The following is a 22,730-nucleotide window of genomic DNA, read 5'->3' on the forward strand; positions in this document are numbered from 1 at the left end:
TATTATGAAGTTCTACTCCAAAGTTAATACACAAAAAAACTGTTGTGAAACAATTAACATACTTGAAATGAGGCCACAGAAGAATGGCTTGTAAGTTAGTTTCCTTTCTTCCACCCACAGGCTTGTGTTGGAAGGCTAGTAATGCTAGAGGGCAGAGTTAAGGTTGTGATGTGAGTCATTGGTATGTAGTAGTGGCAATGAAGGAACGGACAGTAGGTATCAGAAAATGAGTTAAACTTTTAATTTTCTTGCTTTTGTGTTAGGTATGTTGTAGGGCAGTGGTTCTCAAAGCTGGTCCGCCACTTGTTCAGGGAAAGCCCCTGGCAGGCGGCCAGCACATCCCTTGGCCTACACCGCTTCCCGCAGCCCCCATTGGCCTGAAGCGGCGAACTGCGCCAGTGGGAGCCGCGATTGGCCGAAACTGCGGACGTGGCAGGTAAACAAACCAGCCCGGCCTGCCAGGGGCTTTCCCTGAACAAGCAACGGACCGGCTTTGAGAACCACTGTTGTAGGGGAAAGAGCTCAACTGTGTCACAACAAAAAGTGGTATATATTAATTTCTTATGTGTATTTAATATGTAAATGATTTAGACACGGGAAACAGACCTATGGCTGCACTTCTCTGGCATATACAACATCTCTCAGTAGCGGCATATAAAGCCTTCCCCATTGTAGGAGAAAAATCCGATAGATGAGCATAGCAGCTGATGGAGAAAGTTGTGTGCATGTCAGAGAACGTTTAAATGCCAGCTACCGGTTCTGCTTACATTTTCAGTTATGAAAGCAAAAAAATACCCTTAATCCTAAACAAAAAAAATCAGTCAACAAAAAGGTCAGTCTGCCAAGGATGAATTGCAGACAGACCAATTTCAAACAATGCCCACTAAATATGTATTTTTTAAAAATCAAATAAACATTACATAGAAAATGCAAAGAACATAAAAGGTAACAAATTTCACAGTGAAGAGCCAGCTGCACGTAAACAGAAATGTATGCCCCATATTAAATCCAGTTCAGAATGCAATCTTAACTAACCAGCTGCAACCCACACCTCTACAAAATAAGGTTGCCATTTTGAATTTCCCTCCAAGAACTGGATTTCCTTTGTAAAGTATCCATAAAGACTCCCAAGGAAGCAACTGTCTACAATGGAACTCTACTGCTCCTATGCTTTACAAACCTAAACTCCTGAAGGCTCATCATTTTTGTTCTGGAATTTTGAATGTTTGCCCATTCAAGAACGGGCACAGGATATATTCCTAATAATTTTCAGTAGGTCATGGCTATTCCTGCATTTACAAAAGTTTCTAGCAGCTATCAATCAGGCCAGGAACTGAGAAGAATGCAGATGGCATTTCAGTTTTAGATGTTGTGATGGCATGGTCGAACTGGAGTGTCAGTAAGTGTTCAGTAGGTCTGGGAGGTTAAATTGGCCCCTGGAGAAAGAAGCACTATTGCTGTAGTGAGGTGACAGGAGTACAAACTGTTTGTGCCACATAACTTGTCTTACAGTGTAATAATAAATATTACAAAGAAGTCAGTGTAGCCTCCCTGCTGCGGGTAAGACAACAATGCTCTATCCTCAAATTGAAGTGGTCTGACTGCATTTAAACCACCCAATCAAGACTGAACATACAAGCATGTTAAAGTAGGTGAGAGCAGATCTTTCCTAGCAACTGATGCTGACCGATAGTTCTAAAGTTTGCCTCCAGCACTTGGTCAGTGACTATCGACTCTAAAGTTATGGATTGCGGAGCATAGTTTGGGCAAGGCGGGGGAGAGTGCCTTTAAAATCAAAAAGGCTTATGCAGCTGCAACGTTCAGCTGAGTTTACTTATTTTTGTACTAAAGAAATCAAATCTGGAGGTTTAAATATTTAAATGTATTGTTCAGGATGACATCAGCAGAGCAGAATCTAGCATCTAGAACACTGGAGAACTTAGATTAGTCCAAGAAGTTAGATTTAAAAATAAAACGCACACTGATGCAAATGTGGAAGCTCAGTTACAAAAGACCCACACAGATTAAAAAAACAGAAAAATGTATTGATTATTTAACTTCTATATTTTACCCCTGCATGATGTACTTTGTTTATTAATTATTTGCATTACAGTACTCTGTATGGCCCAATCAAAGATCACGGTCCCATTGTGCTTGGCACTGTATAAAACAGAGTCACTGCCACAGAGAACTCACAATCTAGAAGTCTGACAAGACAACAGGAAGATGAAAGGCAAACCAAGGATCAGGGAGGATGAGGTAGTGGTAAAATGAGCATAACAAGAAGCAGTCTCAGCTTGCCACCAGCCCACTTGTTGTCAGACTGCAGTGTTCAGTATGTATAATGGCAGAGGAGAATCTTGAGGACGACAAGTGGTGGCTATACAGATTTTGCTAAGAAGTTTTTCTCCCATGCATTGGGGGAGCACAGGGGAAGTCAGAAAGGTCCTTGAGAGAGAAGTGGACTAATGCAGGGGCTCTCAACCTTTCCAGATTACTGTACCCCTTTTCAGGAGTCTGATTTGTCTTGCGTACCTCCACGTTTCACCTCACTTTAAAAACTACTTGCTTACAAAATGAGACATAAAAATACAAGTGTCACAGCATGAGGTTACTGAAAAATTGCTTACTTTCTCATTTTTACCAATTAAATATGTCAATTGGAATATAAATATTGTACTTACATTTCAGTGTATAGTATATAGAGCAGTATAAACAAGTCATTGTCTGTAAGAAATTTTAGTTTGTACTGACTTAACTAATGCTTTTTATATAACCTGTTGTAAAACTCGGCATATATCTAGATCAGGGGTCCCCGCCATGGTGCCCGCGTACTGGCGGCATTTCGGCTGCGACCAGGACCGGCTCCAGGGCTTTTGCCGCCCCAAGCGGCGGAAAAAAAAGAAGCCGCCACGATCGCAATTGCGATCGGCTGCACTCCAGGGGCAGCGCCACTGCACCGCTTTCTTCTTCGGTGGGAATTCGGCGGCAGGTGCTTCCCTCCGAGAGGGATCCGCCGCCGAATTGCCGCCGAACAGCCCGATGTGCCGCCCCTTCCCCTTGGCCACCCCAAGCACCTGCTTGCTGGGCTGATGCCTGGAGCCGGCGCTGGCGGTGACGCCTCTGGATGACACTGCTTCTCGGCGGCGAGCTTATTGATGCTGCCGCTTGTCAGTGGCATTTCGGTGGATGCTCGTCCGCCGCCACGGTCCTCTGTGGCTCGTCGTCTGCCGCCTGCCAGACAAAAAAGGTTGGGGACCACTGATCTAGATGAGTTGATGTACCCCCTGGAAGACCTCTGCGTACCCCTGGTTGAGAACCACTGGACTAATGAATGGGCAATGAAGGCTGGCAGTGTTGGAGAAGCAAAGGCAGCGGTCAACCTTCATGATAAAGTCAGAGCCGATAGATGGGGAGGAAAGGTTAAATGGTGGATTTTTAATTTTTATTGACACAGCAAAAACAAAAGCTCCTTAGCTTCACTCTGCCAGTGAATCAAGCCTCACCTCTCACTTCATATTACTCTTTTGCACCTTCTTCCATGCTGTCCCTATGCTTGGAGCTCCCTCCCTATTCTGGCATGCCTAACAACCACCCTCTCCTGTCAAACTCCCCCTGAAAATTCACTCTCCCCCCTCCATGAAGTGCAGACATGTTAATCCTTGTCTGCAAAACGCCATCACCATCCCATCATATCTTTCAAGATAAAACGTATAGGAATACAGAGGAAGATCCTGTGCGATCAGTCTAGACTGCAAGCTCCTCAGGCAATGACTTACAGCACCAACTAACTAGACTGTCAGTGTTTAAGTAGCTAAGCCTAGCAGGGAGATATTCTTTATGAAGAAATCTCTACCCCTTTTATTCTCTCGCTCTCTCTCACTCTCTCACACACACTTTTAAAAAATGCATGAGACAATAAAGATACCCCTAATTCCTTTTTAGTCACTAGTAAACTTGGGGGAATTGGACCAGTAGCTCACCATTCACTTGACACATTTAATAATCTCCTAGAAATTGTATCCTTGTTTTTCAACCCACCTTTTCACCACAGAATCATTACTTTTATGGTATCACCACAAATAAAACAATAACATCCATGCAATTTCCTTGACAAGATTTTCACAGCATGTTCTGAGATGCTGTATGTGCCAGTAGTACAAATTCCTGCCCTGTCTTACTAATGGAAATGTAAACATAAGATGCCTCTTCATTTGCAATATCTTAAATACTAAAGTTACAGCAAGCTATACCTCCTGCTCCAAGAGTGATTAATACAAGGGACACACTCAATAGTTCAGACCCAAAATCGACCTATGGTCAAGTGGTTGCAAGTCTGGTGAGGTTTACCCTTCAAATATTAATTCAGTTTTATTTTAAATACACCACTTTAGTGCATAGAAGCCTTTAAAAATGTCCTGTAAAAACATAATTCCAGTTTTGTGGGGCCTTCCCACAACCAAAGTTTGGTGCTCACATCCAGCAGCTGAACACCACTTCCACAACTCCGAACATCTTTCTCCAGGAGTTTTCTATGATGCAGATGCACATCAAAGAGGTTATCAAAAAAGGTACCATGTTCTATTGCACTAAGGCCAAAAATCAATACACAGCATTTGAAAGCTTTAAAATGGTCATTTCAAATAAGAGAACTTGAAACTATTTAAAAAAATAAAAATCACAACTGTGATACAAAAGTTTTCTGTTCTGAGGCTTATGAAGGACATCCAACTAAACTCACAGATCAGTGGCAGAACAGCTAATCCCCAGGTGATCACTGGTCTTAAAAGACTGCTTCTGTTGCTGCCTGTCATAACTAATGGGAGCCATTAAACACTCTGCTGTTGAGAAGCTTGCTGGAGACATTGAGCCCTGAATGACTAAAAGAAAGATTGGATGGAAATCTCTGACAAGTCTGCAATTTGTATTTAGCACTATTGTACTGCTTAAAATTAGAGCAAGATGATGAAAATATAAATAGCTTGTTAAAGCCCAGTTAAGGATTTTACTGAATGCTGGCAAAGCACAATAGAATGAAAGCTGCAAAACCAGCCTCCGTTCTGCTTTAGTATTTCAGAGATCTCCACACAGGGTGCAGAAATTCTACACCATATGTTCTGTGATACTCTGGCATAATGGGATGAGGTAACGTACAGAGCTGTAGCAGCTTTACTTAGCCCAGTAGTCAAAACACAGAAAACAACAGTAAAATGAATGTTAATTCTGAAGATTTCAGTTAAAAATCAGTATTTCTGAAATTCCATATGGATGTTGACAAGTGGCATCATTATGTAACAGCAGCAGCATAGGAATCTAATGTATGATTATAATCAATATGAAAGCGACATGGAAATTGATTTGGTAGGCCATAAAAAGACAAACGGTAGCAAATTATAGATATTAATCTGACTGTTAAACAAAAATGGAAACTGGAGACTAGTATCTGTATTACCCAAGCCACAAAATATAACACATCTGCAGCCACTAGAGCTTTACCACTGACATGGTGCTACACTGCACAGCCATCTGAATCATACATCCCTGGCATGGTAGAACTGTGGTCCTCCTGCTCCAATAGCACAGTCCCGCACCGTACAAGCGAAGGAGACTATCCATATGACACACAGATTCTGATTCCATGCAGTAGTGGACAGTGGTCATCTTCACCCCACCAGCATGGACCACCTCATTATAACTTTCTTACTTCCCAGCCTGTACAACTCAACAGAGCAGAAAAACTATAACCCAGATTCAAATATAGGCTAACACTAATTAACAAAAAATAGATTTTAACAATATGAAAAGTTATAGGTTGTTAGATTGAAATGAGATATGGGGATGGGGGAACTTACCAAAACTCGATCTCCAATTTTGAGTTCTCTTTCTCCTTTCTTTACAGACCCAGCTTCAGAGAGGTTCGATATAGATTCACTTGCAGTTTTTGACAGGTTGCTAATTTGAGTAGGAGTAAAGTGTTCCTTGCCTGCTGGTGGAGAAGTCTTCTGAGGAATTCCTGTAGGGGGAGCTGCTGCAGGGGGAGAAGACACCATACTAACAGCTGATGTGGAGGTTGGTGAAGTAGCTCTAGAAGCATTAGCTGTCTGTGTACCATTGGCTTCATCTTCTGCCAGCACTTTTCTTGTCAGCTTTGATGGCCTTGTAAATATTCCCCGTGAAGGTTCACACTGGAAATAGCGAATTCCAGCTACAGAGCCATCATTCTTGCCAATGGGTTCATCTAGAACAATCCCTGCCCACTGTCCTGGAGCAAACTGTGTTTCTCCAAGAAACTGAATAAAGCCAGGTTTGTTTCCATTGACCCAAACACGCTCCCCAACTCTGAAGTCATCCACAAAGTCATCATGTGCCTCCGAGGTGGGTGTGCTTGACGGCTTTTCACTGGACACTGCTTTTTCTGCTGGAGCTGGAGCCAAACACAATAAGGAAACAATATCAGTTAAAACACATTTATATTCCAGTATGCATCATGAGCTTGTTTCCATTTAGAAATATCCAGTATGCAACTCTGAAGGAAGAAAGTAAACATGTATTTTCTTATTGCTATATTGAGATTGCAGTATTCTCACATTTCCTTAACCAGTTTAAGAAATTAACAGCTAAACAGCCTTTGATCCAGTCTTGCAATGTTTTAATGAAAATTTACCAGCCCTGCACAAAATCCACCTTTACCATTATGATGAAAAAATGTTTTACTTACTCTTCAAGAAAAATTGCTTGCCCCAGAACTCTGAATTGGGCTTAAGCATATTCTGACTATGTACCAAATTGTTCCATTATAAACATATCTGAACTGGATAACTGAGAATTGCATTTTGGGGCTGGGATTGTCCAAGGTGTCTAAGAGCTGACTTCCAGCAGAAATTGGATGCCTGACTTCCTCAGGTGCCTTTGAAGATCCCAGTCTGTATTTCTATTGTGAATTTAATATCTCAAGATGCTTTACACTCTTTAGCAAGTTAAGTCTAATCCTCCACTGAGGGAGTATTAGCCACAGAAGATAGGTGAGAAAACAGAGGTACAAAAAAGCTTGAACTTACAGGAAGTCCATAGAGTCAGGCCTAGAATCCAGGGAGTCTGACTCCCAGGCCTATGCTTTAACCATAAGCTCATTACTCTCCTTTGGACCATTTAAAAATGGGATACATTTAATAATCAGCTTCATTTTTTGAGCTGCCTGACTAGATGGTCAATTTGGCAAAAATTGCTGCTTTGAGAAGATGAGAGCTTTGGGCCTCAAGCCTTTACAATATCTGTATCTATATAGAAATGAATGTTTGTTTCTAAGACTCTAAAGTACAGCATATTTTATTCAACAGCTGGAACATTCTGAAAGATCAAAAATAAAAACACACAATACTATGGCACTAAATTTAAATTTACTACCTAGAATGTAAAATTGTATATTACTGTCAGAAAGGCTTGAAGCCTTGTATTATGGCATGATCACTTTTAGGCCTTGGCTACGTTGCCCCCTCGGGCACACTGTTTTGGTACAGTGTGCCCGAGGGGGCAACAGCTACACTGGCGCTTTACAGCGCTGCAACTTTCTCGCTCAGGGGTGTGAAACCCCCCCCCCTGAGCGCAGCAAGTTACAGTGCTGTCAAGCGCCAGCGTAAACAGTGCCCCAGCACTGGGAGCCGCGCTCCCAGCTCTGTAAGCTAATCCCCTCGGGGAGGTGGAGTACCAGCGCTGGCACCGCGACCACACTCGCACTTCAAAGCCCTGCCGCGGGAACGCTCCTGCGGCAGTACTTTGGAGTTTCGAGTGTAGCCAAGATTATTGTACTGAGGGACAAACAAGCAGCAGTTGGCTACTGGCAAGCACATACCTCAGACCCCACATAACCAATAATGTGCCACATAATGACATGTCAGCTGCATTCCAGGTATCCTTAATTTGTTCTGAGTGACCAGCTCACAATTCCCAAGTCTGGAAGCGTGGCACACTCAGAGATAGAATGCTCTTCCTTAGAATGACCAATTCTTTGAATTATATCACTAGGTAAATGGAGTAACATTGAAGGAAATAAACGAATCCTTTCCTTTTTTTAAAATGCATTTTTCTCATGAACTCAGAATTATGCCCAGTTTGTAAATTCATGTTTTACGGTGTACTGAACACATCAGTTCAGTTAGATTAGATATATGAGAATTCAACCGCAACCTTCAGATTAGTTTTTGTTAGAAGAAGGATACTTAAGAAAAGTGTTAAGATCTTAAAATCTTCATTACCAGCAGCAACAGATGCAGCTGTTTTCAATGCTGTACTTCCAGGCTTGCTGATCTTGGTAGGAGCCTTAAGCCCACTTGGTTTTAACATACTCATCTTTCTTATGTCGTCGATGTTTATCCCCTTTGTCCGTAGTAACTATCTTTTCCCAAACATGGATGCAGTATGTGCTTCTATGTTTTCTGCCTTTGGGTTAAGCCTGTATATAAAAATGTTAGAGACAAAATAAAATACATATTTTAAATCCTATAGAATAAAGAATTTGTAAAGAAACTGCTGTACAGAAAGTACAGCCCCATACAACTACAACATGAATATTCTCAGAGGGAGTCAGGCACTTCCCATGTTTTAGAAGACTTTCCTACTGAAAGAAATCTTGAATCTGAAGCTAAAGCATTGAGACAATTCACAACATTAAACACTGCTGTGTTCAGCTTGAACTTTAAACTAAAGAGTTATTTTAAGAATGAAAAACAAAGCCCTTAACAGCATTACTAACACCACCACGCACAGATGTAATCATTTTATGCACCGTACAGCTTTAAGTCAAGTATTTTTAAAGTGTTGCAACAGCCCAGTGAAAACAAATTTAGACTAGCAAGAGGGCTGACTGCAAGGGACTTAGGACAAACAGAAAGCTTTTAAAAATGATTTGAACTGAAAAGCTAAGATAGATCAGCAGAGTCTGTTAGACCCAGAGAGCTAACAAGTAAACACCCACCTCAGTTCTCTTGCAATCCAGCATTTAGGATCATGAGACCCATTAGCTCATCATAAAAGTCCCCAATAGAGTGCCCCAGCTCCAATCCTTTGGAACCAGAGTTAGGAGGAAGAGGAATTAGGTTGCTAGGATAGAGAGCAGCTCTGACTCAGAGACCAGCTATAGGTTTTCCAGGGAGACATGCCATGAAATTTTTGCTCTTAGAGAAGGAAGGCATCTTTTCTCCTGACTACAAAAGCTTTAGAATTTGCTTCCTTCAAATATCATTTGAATTTAAAGCTAGTGTTTTGGTTGTTTTCTTCTTTAAAACTACACACTGTTCTACAGTCAATATACCTTGGATATATACTGAAATTTTACAAAGGCAGCATTTAAGTTAATAGCATTTTGGTTAAAGAAACACTGACAGCAGTGGTGACAAATGACTTAAAATCGCACTAGGGAGCTGAACAAAAGCTTGTGGGAAAGGTTAGAAGAAATTTAGATATGTAGAAATCACACACTACTTGCTTAACTATTTTCTCAGAGCTTGAGCAGCAGGAACTGAAAGGCGGGTCCTGACCCTACTCAATAACTCCTCGCTTAACGTTGTAGTTATGCTCCTGAAAAATGAGACTTCAAGTGAAATGATGTTAAGCGAATCTAATTTCCCCATAAGAATTAATGTAAATGGGGGAGGGGGGGGTTAGGTTCCAGGGAATTTTTTTTCCACTAGACAAAAAACTATATATTATATAGATATACACACAGTTTACATTTTAAACAAACGATTTAATACTGTTCACAGCTATGATGATTGTGAAGCTTGGTTGAGGTGGTGAAGTCAGAGGGTGGAAGAGGGAGGGATATTTCCCAGGGAATGCCTTGCTGCTAAATGATGAACTAGCACTCGGCTGAGCCCTCAAGGATTAAACACATTGTTGTTAATGTAGCCTCTCACACAAGGCAGCATGAACAAGAGGGAGGGAAGACAGCATAGCAGACAGAGACAGACACACACCTTGTCTGTGGGAGAGAGAGAGAGAGAGATACACACTGCCCTTTTAAGTAAGCTGACCCACTCTTAAGTGCATTGTCTTTTTAAGTGGATCAGGAAGTTGAGACAGCAGCTGCTGCCCCAAGCTCTTACTGTCTCTCTCCATCCGTGTCCCCTCCCTGCTCTATATGGAGAAGGGGTAAGCAGGGTGCAGGAGCGGGGGGGAGGGGGATACCCTGACATTAGCCTCCTCCCTTCCCCCCCTGCACCTCAAGCAGGAGTCTCTGGGAGCAACTCCAAGGCAGAGGGCAGGAGCAGCACATGGCATTGGGGGGAGGGACAGCTGAACAGCTGATTGATAGCCTGCTGGGCGGCTGCAGCATAGGGAACTTAGGGGAGTGGGGAGCTGATGGGGGGCTGCAGGTCCACCCTTGTTACATGCCCCCACCAGCTAGCTCCAACGGGTTGCTCTTCCTGCAAGCAGTGGACAAAGCAGGCGGCTGCCAAAAGACGTTAGAAGGGAGCATTGCACAACTTTAAACGAGCTTGTTCCCTAATTGATCAGCAACGTAACAACGTTAGCCAGGACGACTTTAAGTGAGGAGTTACTGTATGTACTTAGGCTATGTACACACTACAGTTACGTCACTCAGGGGTGTGAATAAGCCACACACACACACACGAGTGATGTAAGTTACACCGACCTAAGCACCAGTGTGGACAGCACAATGTTGGCGGGAGAGCTTCTGCTATTGGCTTAGAACGTCTGCACTAGCAGCACTAGAGCATCAGTGCAGCTGTGCCATTGTAATCTCTGTAGTGTAGCCATAGCCTTAGTGTCTTGGCACCCATCTGTGCATGTACACAGCCTGGGCGCTTGCGGCTTTTAGTTCTCCCAGTTCAAGTACCATCAACACACGGGCCTGCAATTTTGGCATATGATAAATCCTAAAGCAGGAGCAGCAGTAATGAAGGAGAGAAATTCATTCTACAGTAATGAAGACTAAAGAGGGACAACATCAATGTCTTTTACCTACCAAAGTAAATTTTATTCCCCGTGTATTATTAATGGACAGCATGCTAGAGCTGCTGAAAATCAATTCACTGTGAAACAAAAAAAAGTATCAGTCATGCTGCCTCGCAGTGACTAAGAAGTGAAGCATTCTTGTACTATTTCAAGGTCAGCCGTGCCAAATTCAAACATGTTCTAATGGCTATGCTAAAAATTTACACTTTACTAACAAGCTGTAATTACCACCTCTGATGTTTGGCGCGTACGTTATGCACATAAATAAGAAAATTCTGAGGTTGCTAAAGGTAACATTGTACAGATTGCTGAATATTTCTTCATCAAGTGATCCTAGAAACATATCTCCAACACCTTTGTTAGAGTTATGACTAAATGAAGAGAAAGTCTCTGGAGTTATTCTTTTAGTGAGGCACGCATAAATCGCCCATGAATCTTATATTTGAGCTTTCACATGCATGAACAAGAGAAAAGAGCCCTCTGAAATCAAAGTAGAGAGACAGTCATGACAAATACAGACTAAGCTGTGAAAGAACAGGAAGGCATACATTTTATAAACAAGAATAACTAGAGCAGGGGTGGGCAAACTTTTTGGCCTGAGGGCCACATGGGTTTCCAAAATTGTATGGAGGGCCGGTTAGGAGAGGCTGTGCCTCCCCAAACAGCCAGGCCTGGCCCGGCCCCCGCCCCCTATCTGACAAAACCCCCCTCCCCCCACTTCTCACCCCCTGACCGCCCCACCCGAGACCCCTGCCCCATACAACCTCCCCTGTTCCCTGACCGCCCCCGGGCCTCCCGCCCCTGACTGCCCCCCACCGCCCCATCCAACCCCTCCTCTCCTTCCTGACTGCCCCCCCAGACCCCTGCCCCCATTCAATCCCCGTTCCCCACCCTCTGACCACCCCGACCCTTATCTACACCCCCACCCCTGACTACCCCCTGAACTCCCCTGCCCTCTATCCAACCCCCCCTGCTCCTTGTCTTCTTACTGCGCTGCCTGGAGCGCCAGTGGCTGGCAGCGCTACAGCAACGCCGCCCAGAACACCAGGACAGGCAGCCACGCCACCCAGCTGGAGCCAGCCATGCCACCACGCAGCACAGAGCACTGGGTCAGGCCGCAGTTCTGCGGCTGCGCTGCCCAGCTGCCCAGAGCATTGCGCCGGAATCTGGAATTTCATTCTCTCACTCTACCCATCCGTGGCCAGTTTGACTCTGCTGGTTTCAAGTCCAAGTTTGCAATAAATGAGGATTCAGTATGAAGTCAGGAACACAGGACTTGCCGTACCAGATCAGATCACTCGTCCATTTAGTCCTGTGTCCTCTCAGGCACTGGCCAGTAAAAAAAAGATTTAAGAAGGAAGTGCAGAACCCCATAGTGGACAATTATGGACTAACCTGGCCATAAAGAGTGCTTCCTAAATTCTGGAAGCTAAAAGTTGATTTATGACCTCAAGCATGGGGTTTTATACACCTCCTACTCTTTCCTGCCAAATCCAAATGGATATTCTCATTATCTATATAATGGTTTCCTAGAATCCCCCTAAACACTTTGACTCAATGCTATCTTATGGCAGAGAGTTCTGCAGGTTAGTTATACATTTGTATAGAAAAGGCTATTTCCTTGCATTTGTTTTAAATTCACTGCCTTTCAATTTATATTGAATGCCTCCTTATTGTATTATAATAAATGGGACTGCCCGATTTACTTTTTCTCTGTCATTTACTATTTCATATACGCCTCTCACATCCCCTGACTAAATTAAACAGTCCTAATCTTTTTACTCTTTCCCTACATTTTCATCATCCATCTCCAAACCCTCTATTTCTGCTCTTTATCACGTGTTCATAATAAATAAAAAAAACAAAACAAAACAACGACTTACTATGCGATTAACTAGACATGCAGAGAGAAGAGACGAGATAAGCACTTTCCCTTTGGGTGGGGAAAGTCGGGTAAACAGGCAGGGAATAAAGACAGATATTTTATTGTGTCTTTTCAATGCCACAGTATCCTGTATTCATTTAAAAGCCATAATCTATTTAATTTAATGCCAGTGGTGTAAATCCCTGACCTAAACCACACCTGAAAATCCTCAGGATGATTATTTTGGGAGATTTGCTACAAGAAATAGTGGCAGGCAGAAGGGAGAGGCCAAGTGTAGAGGGTTAAAAATTTTGCTGCTGTGAAATCTCAGAGCTGATGATGGATGAGCAAATATTTTAAAAATACATCTTAGGGCCAGGGAACAAGGCAGACATGCTGCTGAAGTCAGTGATAAAAACAAACTTGAACCAGGTTTATTGTGCGGAGACAGAGAAGCAGCAGCAGCACTGGACCCAATAACAGAGGTGAAAGGCAAACACACAGTCATCAAGGAAATGACACAACTAAGGGTATGTCTACACTGCAGTTAGACACCCGCAGTTGACCTATGCCATCTGACTCGGGCTAAGGGGCTTGGGCTATGGGTTTGTTTAATTGCAGTGTAGACATTCCTGGCTTGTCTTCACTATGGAGGTAAATCGGCACTGTTGCAATTGATGCAGCGGCATCAATCAATGGGTGAGCGCTCTCCCATTGATTTCTGTACTCCATCTCAATGAGAGGCGGAAGCAATGTCGGCGGGAGTGTGTCTCCTGTCGACATAGCGTAGTGTGGACCCTGCGGTAAGTAGATCTAAGCTACGTCAACTGAGTTATGCTACTAACATGACTCAAATTGCATCGCTTAGATTGACCAGCAGCGGTAGTGTAGACCTGCCCTCAGGCTCAGGCTGGAGCCCATGCTCTGGGATCCTCTTACCTCAGAGTTCCAGAGCCTGGGCCCCAGCCATGCCCAAACATCTACACCTCAATTAAATAGTCCCTTACCCCGAGCCCTCTGAGCCCGAGTCAGCTTGGACTGACCAGTTGTGGGTTTTTAACTGCAGTGTAAACATGCCCTAAGAGGGAAAAATCAAGTCAGAAGCACAGAGTTGTTGAATCTCTTGGAGATTTTGACATTCCTTCCCTTTGTTGGTTTGTGCTTCAATCCTCAACTCATTGAAATGGTGTTCTGCTGTTTTGTTTGTATTTAATAAAAATATTGTTTGTCTACCTAAGATGAAAGTTTGTAACAAAAATACAAGTGTATCAATTATCCCCACGAAGGAGTGAACGGTCTCAAATAATTTTTTTTTCCAATCTCCAAAATGCTTTGGAGCACTTTCCTTCTTTTAAGCTTAAAACAGCATCTATTTTTCTCCCCAAGGTCAGATTTATACTACAAGCTTGTTCATCTTTTTAAACTGTTTTAACTCTTTTCACTTGTTAAAAACCATGTCAAGTAACATACAGATATGCCAGCCTGTGTCAATGGAGTACAGACAGACAGAGACACACACAAACACACACACACACAGATAGCATAAATGCAACATCTGATCTTGAAAACAATCTCAAGACACAGGCAACCTTTTAGAGGAGCTTGAGCTCAAATGTCCCTATTTATAGTATTCATATGTTGGCAGGTGTGATCTATAATCAGGGTCCTGGGAATTCTGTAGCTTTTCAGTGTCAGTGACACGTTCTTAATACGTCGATTTTCTCACAATGAAAGTTACATTTTTAAAATGCCTTCTTTGTCTCCTTAACTTCAGAAGGAATCCCACCCAGGAAGGCAGATATTTAAGACATTCCCCACCCCCTTCCTTCCTTCATCAAAGTGCTTCACTAGACATTGATTCAATAGCTGGCTCAATGGCTAAATAGTATGATGCTGTTCACTGCCTTCCTCTCAAGGGGACAATTAACAAAGCAGCAAACCCATAACTTGTAGGGCAGGAAAATTATGAACACACTCTACAGATTGAGTTATTTCTGGTCTGACCTGTCAGACCTGGAGTCAGGCAAGCTTCGCAGACTTATCACAATGCCCACTTCATAGTCATAATTTAGTCCATCTTCATGCTGGCAAAATAAACTGTAGTTCTTTGCCTTGCTAGTGCACAATCAGGTTATTTTCTACTGAGATAATGCAAACGCAACATGTGTCAGATAACCTGCACTGTTAATAAATCAAGGCTAAAAGCAGCAGCACCGTAGTCTCATTTTCAATCTGTTTTGGAGAAAGTCTCTAAGGAAAAAAAGCCCAAAAACTCCAGGGAGCCAATTTCAGCAACGAAAAATAAATTTTACTCTGTGAGGAATTAAACAGGTGAAAGCATGTGGAAGGAGTTAGGGATACATCACTATCACATTTCTTTAACAGAAGACAAACTGAGAAATTTATCTTTTACTATAGCAAGCTCTTTAAAGGACAGTAGTTCCCCCTCATACACCCCCTTATTTGTATTAAAATATTGTCTATACATACAACCAGAGATAGACAATGGCCTTGTCCAAATCTAGAATGTGGGCAATGTAGCCTCTCAGCCCTTTGCTCACTAGCCTGGTAAGTGCAAGTCACCATATGCTTTCTAATTCAAGCTACTGGACTCCAGCTGCTGTAGACAAGGCAAGTCAAAATGGAAGGTGTACACACACATACACACCAACCACTGTAGAACCTCTCCTGAATCATAAACACCCTAAAACAAGCCTGGGCCCCCATTGTGCTTTGTTCCAACCTCAGAGATGGTCTGAACTGAGCCCACTAACTTATCATTTTGCCGGAGATTAGTGACAGAGTCACTTGACTTTATCTGAACTCAAAACCAAAGATGAGAGGTGGCTCGTACCAAAGAACAGGGTCATTCAATTAGAAAATGCCAACAGCTAGATGTTTGAGAAATTAAGGTCTTTTTATTGGTACTTGGATAAGAATAGTATAGTTCTCTACAGCTAACTTATCACTGGGACAGTCCCAAAATGTTTCTCCTCAGCACCCAGCCCATTAGTGGCTACCTATCCCAGCAGGAGTCCAAACTGGCCTGGTGGCACCAAGGCATGCTACTATGCATGAATCCTCTGGTGAACCAGATATTGTTGATCACTTAATCAAGTCACTGGCTGCTGCTAGATGATGGGAAGAGACAACACAATTTAGACGTCACTCATTCAAGCCGGAAATGCTGGAATTTGATTCATCATCTTGGCGCAACTCAGCAGCCACCAGCCGTAAGCTGACCACCCGTCATGCCAAACCAAGCTGCTAGCTGTCTGCTGAATGTACCTAAATGAGAACCAGGTCAGATGACAAGTCCATAACGAATGGTGTCAAGTTTCAAAGAAAAGAAACACCACTCACCAACTCATATAGCTGTTCCCAGCCACAGAGTTAGACAAAAGTCTGAGTAATATTAGGAGTGGCTCTGCTACTGCTGTGACAACATATCACCAGAGTTCTTGAAGCACCTCGGGACTCGTGTCCATCAGTGGCTGGTGCAGTTCTTTATGCCAGTGGTCAATGAAAAGTGACTTCTGAAGGCATGGTGAATGTCAAAAGTCATTGCTCTCCTGAAACCAGGGAAAGAGCTTGCAACATTATGTCAGTATCAACCAATATCTCTATTGTCCATACCATTCAAGGTGTTAGAGTGTCTCATTCTTCAGTACATCTCCCCAGAAGCAGAATCAATACGCAGCATCGAGCAAGGCGGCTTTCAGAGAGGTCGGCACATGATCAAGTGCTAGCTTTGACAACATTCATTGAAAAAGTTTTCCAGAAAAACCCAAAGATGGGAACCGTATTTCTGCACCTGACAGCAGCATGTGACACAGTCTAGCACACAGCATGTGACACAGTCTAGTCAAATTGTCAGGAGCACTCCCTGCATGGGTAATCAACGTTGTTGACCCTCTCCTCCACAATAGACATTTCTGAGTGCACGTGGGAGACAGAACTACTGTGTGGAAAAGACAAACCAACAGTCTACCCCAAGGCTCTGTGCTGGCACTGACATTTTTCAACCTATACACAAGTGACCTTCAGCTTGCTTACCCAGTCCCACAAGTTTACATATGCAGATGACATTTGCTTAGATGTCCAAGCACAGTCAGTCCCAGAACTTGAAGATGCCCTAATTCCTGGCTTGATTAAGATGGCCAAACATTGTAGTCGGTGGCATTTATAATCAAGTGTGACCAAGACAGTTTTGAGTGTGTTCCATCCTTACAATGCCGAAGAAGCCCAAAAACTGAATATCTTTCTCAATGGACCTCGCTTGAAACATTAATCCCACCCAGTCTCTTCGAATAACCCTGATAAATCTCTCAGATATCTTAACCACGTGAGGAAAACTGTGGCTAAGGACAGGCCACATGACAACCTTCTAAGCAAACTGGCTGGCACTTCACACTTTGGAAAGTTTGAGCATTTGCTCTCCACCATCAGCCAGTTTAGCCTCGGTTTCTCTGATGCAGAATACTGTGCTCCAGTCTGGCTCCCTTCGTCGCGCATCAAGTTGGTTGACACACAACTATATTCAGCCATGTGCATTGTAACTGGGACAATTCGACTCACACTAGAGCTGTGGCTCCGCATGTTAAGCAACATCACTCCGCCACATATCCATTGTGAGGATGCTACCCCAGAATGGTTGAGAAGATCAGGACAAACCCGAGCCTATCACCATGCACAGTCCTCTTCGACCACCCAAGAGCACCCTTGTCGCCGAGGCACCCATTGTGGGCCCGTTTGACTTGCCCAGGCTTCTTTGCAACGTCAGCATGATTGCAACATCAAAGAATGGCAGCTGATGTCAGAAACTGGTCTCTTATAAATGACCAGGCCACACGTATACCTGGATTTGATTTGACATGGGCCTTTCTGACTAGATTTCTGAATGGGCCAAGGTCAACGTGGAGCCAGCCTTCATACCCGGGGCCAACGAGAGGATCCCATATGTGGCTGTGGCCAAAGAGAAAGTCGCACGTCACTGATGACTGCCCTCTGTCCAGATTTGATGGTGATCTGAGGGCTCTGCACTTCGCTGATGAAACTGCCACAGATTGGCTTGGCAAGCTCTGCATCCGGTATGATGATGATGTCTGGATCAGAATTTAAATATCAAAATTGCTCCTTCTAATCCCAGAAGGTGGGGTGCCATTTCAGTTACCAAAATAAAAGCAATACTAGTGCTCTGGAGGAAGTATGTCTAAATTAATACCTTGAGTTAGGCAGGACCTCTCTCCAGCAGCAATGGCCTGGGTCTACTACCTCTATGGGGAAGCAGTAAGTTCTCTCCGGGGGGAGCCGAGAGGAGGATAGCATAGTCTGTAAAGCCTCTGGATCTGGATTCCCTATTGCTTAGGCCCTGCAACTAACACCTTATTTAGTCCCAGTACATGGGTCACAGAAACGACATGTACGAAGACTGAACTGCCCGCTTTGTCCAAAAGGAAGCTCCCCAAAATAGGCAATGTGGAGCCGCTTAGTTTAGTTACTGTGTAGTAGTTTTATTCAACATGCTGTACGACATCAGAAGTAATTGAGCCAGCAGCTGGAACAGAACGTTTGAAACAGCAAACTTGTCTTTTGATTTCTTAGTATTAAGACTACTAATGCTGACAAAAACACAACATATGTCATAACTATCTTTGTGGTTATAGTCCTTAAACCATGAAAACTTTCCACTTGTAGTTTATCAATATTCGTTGACAAAATATGTATTCCATAAATACAGCCTAAGGCAGGATATTTTCAGAATTCTGGGGTCTTTCCCTGTTTGGCTAACTAGATCTACCCTTTGTCAGAGTTTGATTGTTAGTAGGGAAATACTAACCCACGGGAAGGCAATAGATTCTTATTGTATGAAACAGTTCAATTTCATTAACTGGCTTTCTTGAAAATTGATGTATTTAATAAATAGTATATTTAACACACATTATTTGGAATTTTCAAAAACAGTTTTTTCTTTAATGGTCATTATATTTGTGTTTTTAGTGTTTTGCGTGCAGTGGTTCTGTAGAGAAATTCTGTAGTGGAAAATAGCTGCTATATTTTATTGTATTGCAGCAATGCCCAGACATGCATGAAGACATAATCCCTGCCCCAAGGAGGCTGCAATCTATGGCTCCAATCCAGGAATCCAACCCACTAGCAAGGACCCATGCACCTGTGCAAAAGTTCCTTGAAGTCATTGGGGCTCTCCAGAGGTACAGAAGTCCATACTAGCATATCTGATTGCAAGATCATGGCCTAAGAGAGCAAGCAACATATAAAGGGTTAGGGAAAAGGGATGCAGTCAAACCATGTACTTTACATTTTAAATATGTATTTCCCCTTCAATATACATCAACTATAAATGACTGACCATCAGTCTTTCTATAATTAGTTATCCAATTTCTTGTGGGTATCACATTTAGGAACATTACTTGAAATCTGAAGTTGTAATAATTATATTAAGGTTTAGAGATACAACAGGTCTGAGTGGTTGTGAGGGATTTTTTTAAACAAAAAACAAGTGCAAGACACTAACCAAAGATACATACATACAAAATTACAAATATATTTTTAAAAGATGAAAATCTGATCCACCTCTTCTCACCTGCAAAGAGCTGAGATGTGTCTTTCCAGGACCCATGCGTCACAACACTAATCCCTAGAACAGGATCCAAGGGTATAGATCCTTGTACTGCTTGCGACAGCATCAACTTCTGCAAGCAGAAATTCCCTGAACTTGGGCTCTTAGGATGCAGACAGTATCAACACGTAAGTTAAGAATGTGTGCATTTCCCCCTGCTCTTTGTATTGTGACCTCGCTGGCTGTGAGGTCACAAGTAAACAGCCCGGTTGCCAGAATGTCTGTTAGAACTCCTCTTGGAACTACATGAAGGGCCATGCTAGCTTTGTGGGTTACTCTATCAGCTGGTCTTCTCCAATTAAGAGCAGCATTTGCCAGTCTGTTGCAGTCTTACTATAATAGTGCTGGTTGAAATCTGAAATAAATGGATATGTGGAGGAGTGATGTTGCTTAACATGCGGAGCCACAGCTCTAGTGTGAGTCAAATTGTCCTGAAAAGCAACAATTTATTGTTGAGCCTTTAAAGACAGATCATTGCTACCATTTGACATGTAGGTTACAGGGAGAATTACTTTACTCCTTCCTAATAAAATTAAGCAGATATTAGCAAGAATACATTCTGTGGCTCCACTATACAGCTATAAAAATCCAGGTACATGTTCATTTGCAGAGGATACTTACTACTATTTTTGTGTTGATTATATTATAGATTAAAATTAGGATATGTTAATGCAACAAACCACAGCTGCTCTGCAGTATTCTTCATACTAGGGGTTGGTTGGTTGGTGTTTTGTTTTTTGTTTGAGGGGAAGAGTTCCTAGAGGGCTACTTAACTTCTGTAAATATCTGTGTTGTTTTTCTACAGTGTTCACTGTGCAGGAAACTGCAATTGTGGACAACCTATTAAGGAAATATAATAAAACAAATTGTAGCTAGATTTGAAATGCAGGGGAATTTAAAAATACAAAAGAGAAGATGTACTCTCACTTTGCTACCTTGGAAGAGAGGGTATCCTTTGGTATCATCTAATCCTACACTTCCTTCTCTCTCTGCCAGAGCAGGGTGCACCGAAACAGCAGGAAGAAGACAGAAGGACTGACAGAAGCATAAACCTCCTTTGCTTCCTACTGGTTACTGAGCTCTTGCTTCCTTGCAAACTGACAGGGGCTAAGCTTCCAGCAACCATACTTACTCCTAGCAAGAACTAATTTCATTACATTTCTACACTTTGTAGCAGTCATCTATTTTCTGCCAAGAAAGGACTAAAAATCTTATTCTAGCAACTTATATAAAATATCCTAAGAGGTTGCATTTTGTTTTTGCACAGGCAGCTCCCAAGGTTGATTTTCAAATAAAGTTTGGCAAACATTCAGAAGACAAGAAGCGAGAACATTCTAATATTGTATTTCTTGTCTCAGGGTGCTCATTCATATTTTAATCTCATTCTCTGCAGTCAGGGGTTATATATCTGCTGTGTCATTTGTTTTCTTCAATATACAAGCCTCCAACCAAGTCAAAGGTAACACAATCACCTGTATACTTAAGTCCACATAATGTAACTTTACCGAAATTATAGCTTAATGCAACAAACGACACACAAAAATTTAACAAACAGCAATTTACTAAAATGTGTTATCTTCACAGCTAAAGTGCAGATTCTACATTTAGAAAGAGCCCAGCACCTTCCTTTTCACACTAATATCTCCTAGCAGAGTTGGGGGAACATGGAAATATTTTTTTGTTTTGCTTTGCACAAATTGACTTTAAGCTGTTCTGCATAATAATATTTCCTGTTAGGACCTAGACAATTCCCTATTTTTATACCATCTCCTCTTGTGATAGCTAACATGATATAATAGCTAGTTTCCTTGATTTGGACACTTTCCTTTATTTCTCTCTGCTTCTGTGCAAACAAATCTCTATTGGCAATGCATAGTAACTCAACTGCAGGTTTCCCAAAGATCATACAAGAAGGTGGGAGAATGCTCAGAGGGAGACAGTCAAATATATACCAATCCTAAATCTTTATGAAGCCATGTATCCCATTGAAACTGCAATGGATATTAGTCAAGATGGTCAGGGATGCAATCCCAAGCTCCAGATGTCCCTCTGACTGTCAGAAGCTAGGATTGGATGATGGGATGGATCAATCAATAACTACCCTGCTCTGTTCATTCCCTCTGAAGCATCTGGCACTGGCAACTGTTGGACGACAGGACACTGGGCTAGACGGACCATTGGTCTGACCCAGTATGGCCATTCCTATGGTCTTACATAACTGCACTCAAACAGTGACTTCTAGTCAACACACACCTTCCATTTGTGCTGTTATTGATGGGAATTACCACATGCACCAGTACAGATGAACTGCGCTTAAAGGAGATGGTCTAGAATACACACACAAGACACCAAGATGTGATTAACATAAAATTACAACGTCCTGTACACTCTTATCAAATATACCTGAGATTCACACAGGCATTAGAGAACACAACATTAAAGGACATGAGAGGTCCAAAGGACTTATGGCAAGGGTGTCAAATATATGTCCCGCAAACCAGATCCAGCTTGCATGACATATTGATGTGGCCCACATGATATATGCTGAATTTCAGTTCTCATAAAAAGGCAAAACAAATATTTCTAGCCCTCAGGATTGTGAAGAAAACCTTAAATTGTGAACCAAATGTAAACCAACAGTGATGTCTGCCTGAGTTTGCAGAGAGTCTGATACAATAGCTCTCATGAGTGTAAAGTGCTCCACTTTCCATTCATTGGAGTATCAGCTCCAAGACCCAATGATGACACTCCAACGTCAAGATTAACAGTTATTAAAATTTTGTATTATGGTAGTGCTCAAAGACCCTAATCAGGACTGGGGTCCCGCCCCATTATGCTAGGTGCTGTACAAACAGAAAAAAAGCAACCCATGTCCTAAATTCCATTGCTGGTCATCCTAACGGATCAGGAAAAGGGTGGGGGAATGATGCCCTGAGAGGTGAGAACTGGAAGCTCCTTTGGGAAGGAAATGTAAACGGAAGCACAGTAGAGACTCTCAAAGATAGTGGAAGAGGCAGACAGAAATGAGGCTGGAGAAGGAAACGGGAGCACATGTAGCAGAAGCCTGAAGGAGAGCTGATTTTCTCACAGAGTGATGCTGAATGTGATAAGGGACCGAATAAACATGTAGTTACTACATAAAGGCTTGGTTCTCCTCCTTCCTCTAACTAACATCAGTGGGGGAATCCATTGTGGACTGAAGAAGGAAGAAGTAGTCCTAAATTTATGTCCCAGTCCACAGGCCATAATTAA

At 42.6% G+C, this 22,730-nt stretch overlaps 1 protein-coding gene across 9 annotated transcripts in view; it reads right to left on the reverse strand.

The window, feature by feature from the left end:
• CLIP1 (CAP-Gly domain containing linker protein 1) overlaps positions 1-22,730 on the reverse strand; it is a 115,257-nt gene that overhangs the window by 73,507 nt on the left and 19,020 nt on the right. For all 9 annotated transcript variants that reach the window (XR_010592818.1, XR_006175007.2, XM_042852467.2 and 6 more), the window contains exons 2-3: positions 8,253-8,449; positions 5,853-6,424 (exon numbers count right to left, since the gene is read on the reverse strand). Coding sequence is in view for 7 of the 9 variants with exons in the window: in XM_042852467.2 (XP_042708401.2) it covers positions 5,853-6,424; positions 8,253-8,346 (666 nt within the window). In the remaining 2 variants the exon portion in view is untranslated. The remainder of the gene's footprint in view (positions 1-5,852; positions 6,425-8,252; positions 8,450-22,730) is intronic.

This window comes from Chrysemys picta, chromosome 15 (assembly GCF_011386835.1).
Source record: "Chrysemys picta bellii isolate R12L10 chromosome 15, ASM1138683v2, whole genome shotgun sequence".
NCBI classification, from domain to species: domain Eukaryota; kingdom Metazoa; phylum Chordata; order Testudines; family Emydidae; genus Chrysemys; species Chrysemys picta.